At 46.3% G+C, this 15174-nt stretch overlaps 1 protein-coding gene across 1 annotated transcript in view; it reads left to right on the top strand.

Annotated features, from left to right (window-relative positions):
• The window catches only part of GRK7 (G protein-coupled receptor kinase 7), a 206872-nt gene that overhangs the window by 141886 nt on the left and 49812 nt on the right, over positions 1-15174 (top strand). The window contains exon 3 of the mRNA XM_063915587.1: positions 8835-9106. Coding sequence (XP_063771657.1) covers positions 8835-9106 — 272 coding nt within the window. The remainder of the gene's footprint in view (positions 1-8834; positions 9107-15174) is intronic.

The raw sequence follows: 15174 nt of genomic DNA, 5'->3' as shown, positions 1-15174 counted from the left end.
TAATCCCCATGGTCCTGACGGAGTCCCCAGCATCCACTAGGACGTCAGAGAAAATAAGATTTTACTTACCGATAAATCTATTTCTCGTAGTCCGTAGTGGATGCTGGGCGCCCATCCCAAGTGCGGATTGTCTGCAATACTTGTACATAGTTATTGTTACAAAAATCGGGTTATTATTGTTGTGAGCCATCTTTTCAGAGGCTCCGCTGTTATCATGCTGTTAACTGGGTTCAGATCACAGGTTGTACAGTGTGATTGGTGTGGCTGGTATGAGTCTTACCCGGGATTCAAAATCCTTCCTTATTGTGTACGCTCGTCCAGGCACAGTATCCTAACTGAGGCTTGGAGGAGGGTCATAGGGGGAGGAGCCAGTGCACACCACCTGATCCTAAAGCTTTTACTTTTGTGCCCTGTCTCCTGCGGAGCCGCTATTCCCCATGGTCCTGACGGAGTCCCCAGCATCCACTACGGACTACGAGAAATAGATTTATCGGTAAGTAAAATCTTATTTTTCTCCACATCACAACTGAGAGGAAGCTCCTCGGCCTCTCCCCTGCTTATACCACGGTTATAGAGGGTTTTAAAGAAGAGGGGGGGCTCATATATACATTTATACACAGCGCTACTGGGTAAACATATGTTTATTGTGTTTTTTCCTGGGTCATATAGCGCTGGGGTGTGTGCTGGCATACTCTCTCTCTGTCTCTCCAAAGGGCCTTGTGGGGGAACTGTCTTCAGATAAGAGGATTCCCTGAGTGTGTGGTGTGTCGGTACGCGTGTGTCGACATGTCTGAGGTAAAAGGCTCTCCTAGGGAGGAGGGGGAACAAATGAATGTGGTGTCTCCGTCGACAACGCCGACACCTGGCTGGATGGATATGTGGAATGTTTTAAGTGCTAATGTAAATTTATTGCACAAAAGATGAGAAGGAACAGCCAGGGAGTCAACCCATGTCTGTCCCTATGTCGCAGGGGCCTTCAGGGTCGCAAAAGCGCCCACTATCCCAAATAATAGTCACAGATACCGACACGGATTCTGACTCCAGTGTCGACTACGATGATGCAAAGTTACAGCCAAAATTGGCTAACAGTATTCAATATATGATTATTGTAATAAAAGATGATTTGCATATAAAACCCCCTGTCCCTGACACGAGGGTACACATGTATAGGGTAAAGAAACCTGAGGTAAACTTTCCCCCATCTCATGAACAAGTTATTGAAAAGGCTTGGAAATCTCCAGACAAGAAACTGCAGATTCCCAAAAATGGATTCTTAGGGCGTATCCTTTCCAGACTAAGGACAGGATACAGTAAGAATCTTCCCCAAGAGGGAAAAAAGCTTGGACACGCTTATCCAGAAAAGGTAGCGCTGCCATTATGGCTACCTTAAGGGATCCTGCTGATCGCAGACAGCAGGCTACCTGGAAGTCCATTTACACAGTCTAGTACCTTACTCAACCCGGTGTTAGTGTCGGCTTGGGTTTGTAACGCTGTAGCAGCAAGGATAGGTACCTTATCGATGGAAATTAATACCCTGGATAAGGATACCGGTCTATGGACACTGGGTCATGTTAAAGATGCGGTCTTATATATGGGAAATGCTCAAAGAGACATTGGCCTACTGAGTTCTAGAAATCACCGCTATGGTCGATTTCTGCTAGACGAGTCCTATGGACCAGGGCCGGATTAAGCCCTCGGGGGGCCCGGGGCACCAAAGACAGCAGGGCCCCCCAGTGGACCACCAGCCCCCACAGTTACCACCCCCCCCCGCTGCTCACCTCCCGCAGTCACAGGCAACGGGAGCCGCGCTGCAGCAGGGGGAGAAGAGAAGACACCAGGCTGCCGGGGTATGAGGGATCCACGTTGCCAGGGGAGGAGTGCGGCTGTGCATGCGGCTTCCTCCCCCCTCCTCTCGGGCAGCACGGTCAGGGACTGAGTCAAGCAATCTCCAGCCTCTGCCGCCAGCAGCATCTCTCCTGGCAGCAGCGAAGGCTGGAGATTGCTTGACTCAGTCCCCGACCGTGCTGCCCGAGAGGAGGGGGGAGGAAGCCGCATGCACAGCGTGGATCCCTCCTGCCCCGGCAACCTGTAGATCGGTGCAGAGCTTCGGCCGGGGGGCCCCTTAAAACAGGGGGGCCTGGGTACTGACCCCCGGGGCACCCCCCTTAATCCGGCTCTGCTATGGACTCGGCAATGGACACAAGGCATATGGAGGTTTTACCTTACAAGGGTGAGGAATTGGTTGGGGAAGGTCTCTCGGACCTGGTCTCCACAACTACGGCAACGGAATACAATTTTTGTCATGTATTTCCTCACAGCCTAAGAAAGCACCACATTAACACATGCGGTCCTTTCGGTTATATAAAAACAAGAGAGTACGAAGATAGTCTTTTCTTGCCAAAGGTAAGGTCAGGGAAAACAAGCTGCAACCACAGCTAGTTCCCAGGAGCAGAAGTCCTCCCCGGCCTCTATAAAATCCACAGCGTGATGCGGGAACTCCGCTGAGGGAGGGGGGGCACATCTTCGACTGGTCAGCCACATCTGGGTTCACTCACAGGTGGATCCCGGGGCGATAGAAATTATTTCCCAGGGTTACAAGCTGGAGTTCGAACAAGTGTCTCCTCGCCGGTTTCTCAAATCGCCTTAACAGCTTCTCCCCCAGAAAGGGAGCGACTGTTAAATGCAATTCAAAAAGTGTATCATCAACAGGTGGTGGTCAATGTTCCCCTACTTCTACATGAGAAGGGGTAGTAAATCAACCCTGTTAGTAGTCCCGAAACCGGACGGTTCGGTCAGACCCATTTTACATTTAAAATCCTTGAACCTATACTTGAAAAGGTTCAAGTTCAAGGTGCAATCGCTCAGAGCGGTCATCGCCAGCCTAGAAAGGGGGAGATTTTATGGTATCCCTGGACATAAAGGATGCATACCTTCATGTTCCCATATATCCACCTCATCAGGCGTACCTAAGATTTGCGGTACAGGTTGTCATTACCAGGGTTTTCCACCGAGGATTTTCACCAAGGTAATGGCGGAAATGATGGTGCTCCTGCGCAAGCAGGATGTCGCAATTAGTATCACTTTCACTGAAGGTGTTACAGCAACACAGCTGTTTTCTCAATATCCCGAAGTCGCAGTTGATTCCTACAACTGGTCTGACTTTCTTGGGCATGATTCTGGATATGGTCCAGAAAAAGGTTTATCTGCAGATAGAAAAGGCTCAGGAACTCAGGACTCTGGTCGGGAACCTATTGAAGCCAAAACAGATGTCAGTGCATTACTGCACTCGAGTCCTGGAAAAGATGGTGGCGTCATACAAAGCCTTCCAATGGGACCTACTGGCAAGTGGTCCGAATCACATCTACAGATTCATCAGTTGATCGCCCTGTCCTCCAGGGCCAGGGTATCTCTCCTGTGAGGGTCCTCACCTTCTAGGGGGCCGCAGGTTCGGCATTCAGGACTGGATTCTGGTGACCACGGACACGAGCCTCCGAGGTTGTGGAGCAGTCACACAGGAGAAAAACTTCCAGGGTCTTGGGTCAAGTCAAGAGACTTGTCTTCACATCAACGTCCTGGAGCTGAAGGCCATATACAACGCCCTTCGTCAAGCGGAGACCTTGCTTCGCGACTTACCAGTACTGATCCAATCAGACAACATCACCGCAGTGGCTCATGTAAACCGCCAGGGCGGCACAAGGAGCAGAGTGGCAAGAAGCCACCATGATTCTTCGCTGGGCGAAAAATCATGTAAGCGCACTGTCAGCAGTGTTCATTCCAGGAGTGGACAACTAAGAAGCAGACTTCCTCAGCAGACACGACCTGCATCCATGAGTGGGGACTTCATCAGGAAGTCTTCACACAGATTGCAAGTCAGCAGGGACTGCCCCAAATAGACATGAGGACGTCCCGCCTCAACAAAAAGCTGAAAAGATATTGCGCCAGGTCAATAGACCCTCAGACGGTAGCTGTGGACGCCCTAGTGACACCGTGGGTGTTCCAGTCGGTCTATGTGTTTCCTCCTCTTCCTCTCATCCCAAAGGTGTTGAGAATAATAAGAAAAAGAGGAGTGCAGACAATTCTCATTGTTCCAGATTGGCCACGAAGGGCCTGATATCCGGATCTGCAAGAGAATGCTCACAGAAGATCAGTGGCATCTTCCTCTAAGACAGGACCTGTTGCAACAGGGGCCCGGTCTGTTCCAAAACTTACCGCGGCTGCGTTTGACGGCATGGCGGTTGAACGCCGGATCCTAGCGGAAAAAGGCATTCCGGATGAGGTCATTCCTACGCTGATAAAGGCTAGGAAAGACGTGACAACTAAACATTATCACCGTATATGGCGAAAATATGTTTCTTGGTGTGAGGCCAGGAATTTCGGCCTTATCCAATTTGTTTCAAAAAGAATTGGCTTCTCTCCCAGAAGTACAGACGTTTGTGAAGGGAGTGCTGCATATTCAGCCTCCTTTTGTACCTCCGGTGGCGCCTTGGGACCTTAACGTGGTGTTGAGTTTCCTTAAGGCGCACTGTTTTGAACCACTTAAAATGGTGGAGTGAAAAGATCTCACTTGAAAGGTGGTCATGTTGTTAGCCTTGGCTTCGGCTAGGCGAGTGTCGGAATTGGCGGCTTTGTCTCAAAAAAGCCCCTATCTTGGTTTTTTCCCCCATATGGATAGAGCGGAATTGCGGAACCGTCCTCAATTCTTGCCTAGGGTGGTGTCATCTTTTCATATGAACCAACCTATTGTGGTGCCTGTGGCTACACGTGACTTGGAGGATTCCGAGTCCCTTGATGTAGTCAGGGTTTTGAAAACTTACGTAGCCAGAACGGCTAGAGTCAGAAAAAACAGAAGCACTGTTTGTCCTGTATGCAGCCAACAAGGTTGGCGCTCCTGCTTCAAAGCAGACTATTGCTGACTGGATCTGTAACACGATTCAACGAGCGTGAAACGGCTGGATTGCCGTTACCTAAATTGGTCAAGGCCCATTTCACTAGGAAGGTGGGCTCTTCTTGGGCGGCTGCCCGAGGGGTCTCGGCTCTACAGCTGGGCCGAGTGGTTTCTTGGTCGGGTTCAAACACCTTGCGAGGTTTTATAAGTTTGATACCCTGGGTGAGGAGGACCTCCTGTTTGCTCAATCGGTGCTGCAGAGTCATCCGCACTCTCCCGCCCGTTTTTGGAGCTTTGGTATAATCCCCATGGTCCTTACGGAGTCCCCAGCATCCTCTAGGACGTAAGAGAAAATAAGATTTTAAACCTACCGGTAAATCTTTTTCTCGTAGTCCGTAGAGGATGCTGGGCGCCCGTCCCAAGTGCGGACTACTCCTGCAAGACTTGTATATAGTTTTGCTTACATAAGGGTTATGTTATAATTTTCATCGGTCTTGGACTGATGCTATGTTGTTTTCATACTGTTAACTGGGTAGTATATCACAAGTTATACAGTGTGGATGGTGTGGCTGGTATGAATCTTGCCCTTGGATTAACAAAAATCCTTTCCTCGTACTGTCCGTCTCCTCTGGGCACAGTTTCTCTAACTGAGGTCTGGAGGAGGGGCATAGAGGGAGGAGCCAGTGCACACCCAGACCTAAAGTCTTTCTTAAAGTGCCCATGTCTCCTGCGGAGCCCGTCTATCCCCCATGGTCCTTACGGAGTCACCAGCATCCTCTACGGACTACGAGAAAAAGATTTACCGGTAGGTTTAAAATCTTATTTTAAATAAGAATGTATGTTATTTTTCACTACACGATTCACCATGGCACACAGAGAATTCTCCTTGCTTTATAGCATGTATTTTTTTAATTCATTAAAATTATTTATTAAATTACCAGTGTGTCAGTTTCAGGTAGCACAGGTATTAATTACGGTCCTGATTCAATGGTGGACCACAAATGTCGCCCCGCCGCAGCATCTTTGTACGCTGTGTGCCACTGGGTGTTCCTCAGGTGGACCCAGTTACTGCCCAGAAGATGGCGCCAACACTCCCTCCCCCCTGTTTGCAGCTCTCTCCCTCCCCACCCCTAAGTAGCAGCAGACTGTCGCCATCTGACGTCTGCAGCTGCACTGCATCCAACAATACAGGACCATATACACACATAGCTCCTGCTAATCACATTGCTCAAATGTGACCGATTAGGCATTGCATCTGGATCTGAAGGCTTTGTATGAAGCCCTTCTCACTCTCGTGTACATCTGTGTGTATAAATATGCAAGGACTAAGATGCCCACTGTCAGCATCTAGAAACACTGTAATACCGCCTGGTGCATCCTTAGGTCACATTGGTCGCACCATTGGCAGGTGCAGATTTTCTAAGTATAATCTCCTACCCGGACATCCAGTCAGGGTAGGCAGAGCCTCCCCGTCATACTCCCTGTAAAATTCCTGAGATTTTATATAAAAACAATTAGAATACAAAAAAGATATTTATAACATAAACATCTTCTTTGTTATTGTAATCCTTTTTATAACTAACACTTCCCAGCTGTGTGGAGATCCCTGGGGCTACAGGGAGACGAGGCAGAGTTGTCAGACACTGCTTTGCAGAGATAGGGGTGTGGCCAAACCATAGGCAGTACAGCCGCACAGAAAGGGAGCTAACAGAGGCATGCCTCTGAGTGTGGGGGCGGGCTTTGGGCCTAATTCAGATCTGATCGCAGCAGCAAATTTGTTAGCAAATGGGCAAAACCATGTTTTTTGCAGGTGCACTGCAGGTGTGGCAGATGTAATATGTGCAAAGAGAGTTAGTTAGATTTGGGTGGGGTGTGTTCATAATTGAAATCTCAATTGCAGTGTAAAAATAAAGCAGGCAGTATTTACCCTGCACAGAAACAATTTAACGCACCCAAATTTAACTCTCTTTGCACATGTTACATCTGCCCCCCCCCCCCTTGCAGTACACATGGTCTTGCCCATTTGCTAACAAATTTGTTGCTGCAATCAGATCTGAATTAGGCCCTTTGTGCACTGATGGACACCTTGATGTGTCATGTGACCAGAAAGTGCACTGTAGTCGGAGCTCATTCAACATCGGCAAGAGAAGATACAGGTAGGATACTCACTGGAGACTGTAGCTTAGTGTAGTGAGGGGAGAGTTACAGTGAGTAGGGGGTGAGACAGGGTCCCAGCATTCAAGCCCATCCCCATGTGTGCCTCTTCAGCCATTCACCTCACCACACGTCATTGGCCTCCTATGTGAGCAAGTAAGCATCGTTATAGGCAAACACACCTGCAACAGTCCCATAACACGCCATTGAGATGGACCATATCCGACCATGCATCTAAATAACCACCTCCCAGTCACCTGGCGCAGCAATGGGAGGACAAAGGGGAACCCTGTACTGGGCCCCAAGGTACAGAGGACCCTCGAGTCTTTGATGGGCACAAAATGCTTAAGGTTCACCAGCGAGGGAAACAGCAAGAGCGCATGTGTTAGAGTAATCCATGATATTGCTGTGATAGCACGATGACATGCTGTGTCGGCGATTCTCAGCCTAGAAGGAGCTTAGCAAGCACAGCTACACCAATGGATGATTCACAGCGCCCTCCAGAGACACTGTGCGACAGCCAGTGTGATTGTATGTTTATTACATCTCCATTACCAGCCCCTAGCTTCACCTTAGTAACAGTTATTTAGTCAAATCCCATAATACAGACATAAGGTAGAAAATAATGATAAGTTTATAACATAATCATTGATCTATCATTGCTGGCAGTGCTAACCTTTGGGAAACTGTTATTCTCTGAGAGAAATACTGTCCATACACATTTTATGTTAAACTTATCTCCTGGCTGTACTGGACATTGGGGCAGATTTATTAAGCCTGGAGAAGTGATAAAGTGGAAGGTGATAAAGAACCAGCCAATCAGCTCCTAACTGTCATGTTAAGGCTGGGTTTAAAAAATGACAGTTGAGAGCTGATTGGCTATCACCTTCCACTTTATCACTTCACCAGGCTTAATAAATCTGCCCCATTATTCCTCTCAGATAATAGCATATCTCCAAGGGTTAGCAGGCAATAATCCCTGGGAAGGAATGCATGGGTGGGGTCGAAGTAGGCGGCCCCAGACACATCAGTCTACCGGGTCCCAAGATTTCTGTTGCCGGCCCATGCAGTCACTGCCCAGTAGATGTTCAGTATATTTCTGTGGCCGTTCACCTTAATCAGTACTGCGACTCTGGTGCACAGGGGGAGGGCTGAAATTACCATTTGCATATTATCGCTCACTGTATTCCAATGGCAGATGCAGTAGAATCCACCTATGAACCAGGCCCTTAGTTTGTGAGCACAGCCGCTACTCTGACGTGCTTCTCCTTCCCTGCTTACAGTAGAATGTATGTGTTATACGTCTCATACCTTCCTACAGTCCTGATGCTGGTGGTATGAATTCCGTTACAGAGGACTCTCCTGCAATTGGCTCATTCGTCCTTCTATGTGGGAGGTTAGGAGGTATTACCTTATAAACAGCCCCAGAATTGCTGGCTGAATGGTGCATACGCAGGGATCGGTTTGATTTGAGACAGATCTCTTCCATCAGTTATATGCTGTTTGATATAATAACCACAGGAAATATTTGGCTTTCATACATCTATGGGCATAGAATTTGCGTACTTTGCCTACATGAGCAAAGTAATATATGCTATCTTACTTGACAGACATTATTATAAAATAATTCCAAACTTCAAACTTGATCACTCACATATGTTACTTGCACTGTAATTTGTTGGAGACCAGAATCCTGTACTGACCATTGTCTGTCTCTTATCTAATATAGAGTAGTTCATGTGCATGACATATGGAGCCCTGGTCTAACTGTTGTCTTCCTTTGTGTGTGTCGCAGGCTGGAACTAACGGTTACATGGCACCAGAGATCCTGAAGGACGAGAATTATTCCTACCCTGTTGACTGGTTTGCAATGGGCTGCAGTGTATTTGAGATGGTTACAGGCTATACACCATTCAAAGACCCCAAGGATAAGCTGACCAAGGATGATGTGAAGCGTAAGACATTGGAGGATGAGGTCGTATTCAACCATCCAAAATTCACAGCTGAGTCAAAAGACATTTGTAAACTATTTCTAGCCAAGAAACCTGAGAACCGGTTGGGCAGCAGGTGAGGATCTTTCCACTTGACTAGTTTATTTACATGTGGTTTGTTTGGTATAATTGGAGAGTACGTTTGTTTTGGGGCAGAAGAGATCCGTGATCACTGGACCAGAGATAACTACTAAATGACTGAACTATTTTCCCTCAATACCGGGGTATATTTCATGGTGGTGCTTGAATGTGTGTACAGTATGTTTGTTGCATGGAAGATTATGCATGGTGATATGGAATATATACTGTAAGGAATTTGTGACCATTAGACAGTATGTCAGCAAATAGTATGAACATAGCTCTCTGTCAGTATTCTCCTGATGCTCAAGCCCCCTGCTTTGCCCATTTTATGGTAAAAGTGGCCAGCATGCAGGAGAGATTCCTTAATTTCTGGAAGTCAAGAAAACTCCCTAAAAATTCCGGCGTCTCCCTGGAATTCTGGGAGAGTAGGCAACTAGGAAATAGAGCCCTAAATTACTTACTGTATCTCATATATTATGCACAAAGATATAACAACATACTGTGCAGACACTGTAGCCCAATGGAAAAGGATACATCACAACTCCTAATCTGGCCACAGTGTCAAAATGAGCAGCAACTTGTTTTCTTGTAGGGAGAACAGAGTGATTCTGCCAAGCATCGTCTTTCCTCTATGTCTGGCAGTGAGTGTTTCTATGAACAGTTAGACACTCATAGACCTGAATGGCCAAAAAACTCCTAAAGAAGTTCTGCCCACCCCCATATTAGGAGCCAGTTTACCAGTGGAGCGGTACATGAGAGCAGAGGTGCTGGCCAGTGCATCTGATACATCTACTGTCACAAATAAGCAAATTACAGTATGTCTATGGGTGGTCTAGGCCGGGGTCAGGGTAGAAAATGCCCTCCAGGCCGGTCCCATTTTCAGCTCCTTGGTCCAGCCACTGGCCACTTACCACCATTTATCATTCGTAATGAGTGATAACAAGAATATCACTTGATAAATCTACCCCTGTATTACAGAGCAGCACAGCACGACTTCGACACAATTGTGACCCCACCTCTACTTCTCTTCTGCTGTCCGGTCCCACTGACTCCGCCTCTGCTCTCTCCCGTTGGCTGAACTGAAGTCAAAGTATGGAAGTAACTGGGCGATATAATTGTTATATTGCGCCCAATCTCCAGTCTAAAGTGACGGGAGATTGCGGGACGATATTCAATTGATCTTTATTATTGTAACTATCACACCCATAGAGGTCAGGTTTAGCCGCGTAAAGTGGCTAAACCTGACAAAACTAATGGGCACGATACAAAAAGTCCTGTTTGGCCGCCGGCAAAAATCCTGTTTTGGCACCGGCAGACATCGTTCCTTGAATGGAGCAGCAATTGAATTGCTCTGTTGGATGCCACCTAGTGGCTGCCGGCGCAGTAACAATTGAATAACGCCCAATGTGTCTGCATTGTCTGACACATATCTGCTTACTCTGGCTTCTGCGTTCTGTACTGACAGGGACCGTCACTAGCCTACAGTATAGGCAGGCAGTTGGGCAGGATACAAGTAATTAATTTATCACTGTGCATGGGCTGCGCACTTCATACTACAGCGCATGGCTCCTGCCTCCACCTCCATGGTGGTCCCTACTCCTAACAGACTGCGGCCACTGCGGGGCCAATCATCAGGTTCCTTCATGCAGTGGCTTAGGCTGCGCTATGTGATCACAATATAGGAAGGTGATCTGAAGCAGGAGGCTACAGGTGAGAGCCATCCTCTTGTATTTAGCAGATTTACATAATTGTATGCATTTCACACTGCTGCAGCTCACTTGCAGCCCGTATTATGCTGCTGCAATATGGGACCCTCTCTTCCTAATGGGTATTTTACAAATCTCATGCTGCTATGTGCTTCAGATATATATATATATATATATATACTTGAATGGGGCATTTTCGGCATGACTTTCCTAGTGTCCATCCTAGTGACCTTCCTTATGTCTTCTGATAATGCCGTTTTATATGCAGGAATGAAAGCTATACCTTAAACACACCTTAAATACTCTTTACCATGGAGCCGCTGCGGCCTCTGTACTTAATACACACTCTACGTACTTTGTACACGATTAGCGTACAAAGTCCCGTGCTGTGTACGGACTTAGCGTACAAACGCTGCGCTGACGGTACAATGTACACACAGCGCGTACATACCCAATGAACACACTTTAAACCTTATACAGCAATGTGATGCGTTACTAATACACTAAACCTTATGCAGCAATGCAGTGTGATGTTATTTGGTTAGTCGGTTTGAATAGGTAGGCAATGTCTTTCCCAACTGCTCTTGTGGGTGGTCTCCTCTGGATTCCCGCCGCATACATAATGTACAGTAAATACAGTTTATATCTATATTCTGCTCCTGCTATATCTATCCGCAGGAACATGCGATCTTTCTCAAACCAACACCGGAATGTTACCCTTAAAATACCCTTCAGCTGGATACCAAACACCACCTTATAACCTAGTTCTGTCCCCTTCTATCCTGTAAAGGTGAATCCCTTTGTTCTGATACCATTTAAACTGCTGTTACTTTCTGATGTGGTGCAGGGAAACTATGTGTACATTGTGCACTATTTGGATTAAATATGTAATATGTTTTGATAGCCTTCCATGCGTTCACAAACTCTACCGTAAATACTCATACCACGTGCTAATACGCAGGACCGCGGGAGCGACCATACGCAAATTGCGAATATGCGCACGCACAGCAGAGCAAGTACGCGCACGGAGGCCATCTGTGCGTAGTTTGTACGTGATGTGTGTACTGCAATATTTTTCGACTTTGACAGTCCACCCTTTGGCAGTCACCAATAACTGCCACTATCTATTCACTAAACAGAAAAATATCAATACAATATCTACAGATGATCGGGGAGAGTTGTAGGTGGGAAATGTATGACCTAGTGGGATAGTAAAAAGCATGTATGTATGAATCCATGTCTGAGGGGCATGTATCATCGTGCCGTATATGTTCTAAATAAGCTTCGAGGTATTGCGAAGTATACATTAAATCCTTCTTATCCCGTATTAAGGGTCTGTAAGTGGGCCAACAAACACTACCGAGCTCTTTTCGGCTTCTTGTTCCAACAAATGGGGTGCACATTTAGTTGATGATACATGGAGAGGGAAACATATGTGAGTGCTAGTATATGTGGATATCACCTGTCGACTATGTGTGCCATTAACTGAAGGTTGCAGAGATGAAGATAAGACATATAAATAAAATACATTCACATAAACATTTTGGGTAGGGCTGATGTCTTTTTCCGGATGGATGTATCTGGGGGGAGGGGGAGACAAAAGAGAAACGGGTGAACGAAACAGGCCATGAAATTCATTTGCAATCCTTATCATATCACAGTCTCTATGGATGGGTCGATAAGTAAATCTGCTGCTGTAACAGTACCCTTGCTCCTTAGACTCATCAATTTTGTGCCGTGCTTGCGCTGCGTCAGAATTCGGACACACCTAAATATCAAACCAATAATTATGACGCCTCCCAGGATACATAGGAGAAACTTACCTACACTCATGATGACATTTTGAGCCCACTCTCCTAAACCTGAGAACCATATGGAATCAGTTCCTGCTTGTAAGCTTGTAACTCCCTTCCCGTATACCTAAAGGTGTCGTCATACATCTCAGTGATATTATCTATCAAGTTCACTAGCGCATGGATATACCTATAATTTATAATTCCTCTGGTAGTACGGGTGATGTCTAATGCGAAAAGGAATTGAATCCCGGTGGATTCGTGGATCAAATCAGAGGCTGCGTGCTCTGTCCTATCTATGAGGTGTCTCTTGATGATGTGTTCATAGTGAGTATGAGTATAAGGAGCCTGAGCGCTGCGGTGAACGTCTTTCATCTTATCATGGGTTATGGTCATGACCTCTGGCAGTACTCTCCCAATATAACACAATCCCTCTGAGCTCGGGGCAAGCCACTTGTACGCCTTCCTCCCACATATGAAATAGGCATCATCTGGGAGAACATAGGGAACAAAATATGACATCACCATATTACAAACTTTCCAAGTAAAGAAACCAATCCCTAGTTCTCCCATCTGCTCAGTACAAGTATCGGGCTGGATGATATGAGCACAATACCCTGGCGATACTTTTCCAACCCACATGGTCTTGCTTCAACGAGTATACCTATACCGAAAATACCTCCCACTGTTGGCTATTTGGCGTACAAGTTCAGAGTCTATGGGTATCCTATCAGCTCTGTGTGAAAAGGTCATTGTCTGGTTATTCCACGTCACTTCCCAATTTCCCGGTTTTCGGTAATTGGGAATATTAAAACATAATAAGGATCTGTCTACATGATACTGGTGGAGCTTCAAACTAGGGGGCCTAGAAATATTGAATTTCTTGTCCACCGGTCTCCCACCCCGTAATTCGAGTACCTCATCTATTGCTAAAGGGTATGGTACTAATCCTGACTTGCTCTGACCTTGAGGTACCTGTGAGCACACCCAACATTCTGTCTGGTTTAAGACCTTACCCACTAGTGAGTGGTAATCACTCAACGGATGACGGTCCATGTCGATATTAAGGTTGGACTGACATCTCTGGATCCTCAACTATATTCTCACAGTTCCTACAAATACAATATTCATCAGACAATAACCCCTCACAGTGCCTCCGAGCTCCCTGACTGTCAGAGCGCTTACTGATGCCAGCCTTTACCAAAATGATGTGTTGATCCTGAGATCCTACAAATTCATACTTGCCATCAGAACTCATTCCAGATCCCTGATCGACCTCTCTGGGACCCTCACCAAAACAAACTGTCCTTGATCAAAACCAGAATTACTAATAGAACCCTAAACGCAGTCTCTTGTGATCGATCCATTTCGTTTCGGGAAAGGAGGAAAATAAGAAGGAGAAAAGACAGGAAAATGCAGGGGGAGGTGAAAAAAAAAGAATGATACTACAACCGTTCTAGATCTGTGCTCAGATGCCCTTCAACATTCCTGCCTCTCAACCTTCCCGGAACAGACACTCCAGTGATACGAGGTTCTCTACACTCTGCTCTTTGTCACGAGTTCTCTCCGGGTCAGCGACCTTTCTGTAGGGAACATAAATCTTGCATTTCAATGTGTTTAACTGTTGTGTATCAGTTGTGTGAAGTAAACCATCTGTGGAAAGTGAAAAGAGAAAGGAAATAATAAAAAGAAAATTTTTCAGATTTGCGTTCACCATCAGGCTGTCACGCCATCATGCATATCGGTGTCTATATACAGTCTCCCTTCACCCGTATTCCCATTCTTCACCCTTTGTGCATGACCAGGCACACTGATACTGGTGTCCCTATGCTGGTGAGATATACTGGATTTGGGCAGAACTCTGAAAGACCGAGTAGGCCTGTGGCGTCTGAACTGTAACCCTGTCGGTGGACGTAAGAGATGAAGAGGAAGCTTTGAAGACAAATCATAGAGTTTAGTAACAGATAAGTTGGTAGAGGCAAAGAAGATTTTACAAAGTTTGACATCTGGATTGGGCACTAAGGGGAATGATTCTCTACTCGGTCTGCTCCCCAAAAAAAAAATCTATGTGTGTTATATCTCTACTGCGACTATCCCAGTCATCAATCCAGTGTCCTGTCCATTCTAAATTCATAGGGAACCCGGTATCTTTGAGATAATTTCCTCTACCTGTGATGGACATGTATCTAGAACAGCGAAATGCAACCTAAGTCTTCGTGGGTATCCAACATAATTCGTACTTCCTGGGCGGGAGCACGCTATATGTATACCATCTCTAACAAAACTTCTGCTAAATTAATTAGAGGTCACTTCTGCTAGAGAAAGAAGCAGAAGTTTAGAGACCTCCTCCTAACCCCAGTAAGTTCTGTCAAAAGGGTAAAGTTGCATTTATTCCATTCTTCCCATTAACCGAATCTGTGTCTATATATGGCTCGTGACTCCTTACTATATGTCCCTTGATCCCGTCTATGTGTTTAATAACGTGGCTTGTTTTCTCTGTCTAAGGGTCTATATTGGCTATGTGCTCTACTACTCTTGCAATCTCTAGCAAAATGTCCTTTATT

Source organism: Pseudophryne corroboree, chromosome 4 (genome assembly GCF_028390025.1).
Source record: "Pseudophryne corroboree isolate aPseCor3 chromosome 4, aPseCor3.hap2, whole genome shotgun sequence".
Classification (NCBI taxonomy): Eukaryota; Metazoa; Chordata; class Amphibia; order Anura; family Myobatrachidae; genus Pseudophryne; species Pseudophryne corroboree.
The sequence above is the reverse complement of the archived record's forward strand: the minus strand, read 5'-3'. Positions and strand labels throughout refer to the sequence as shown.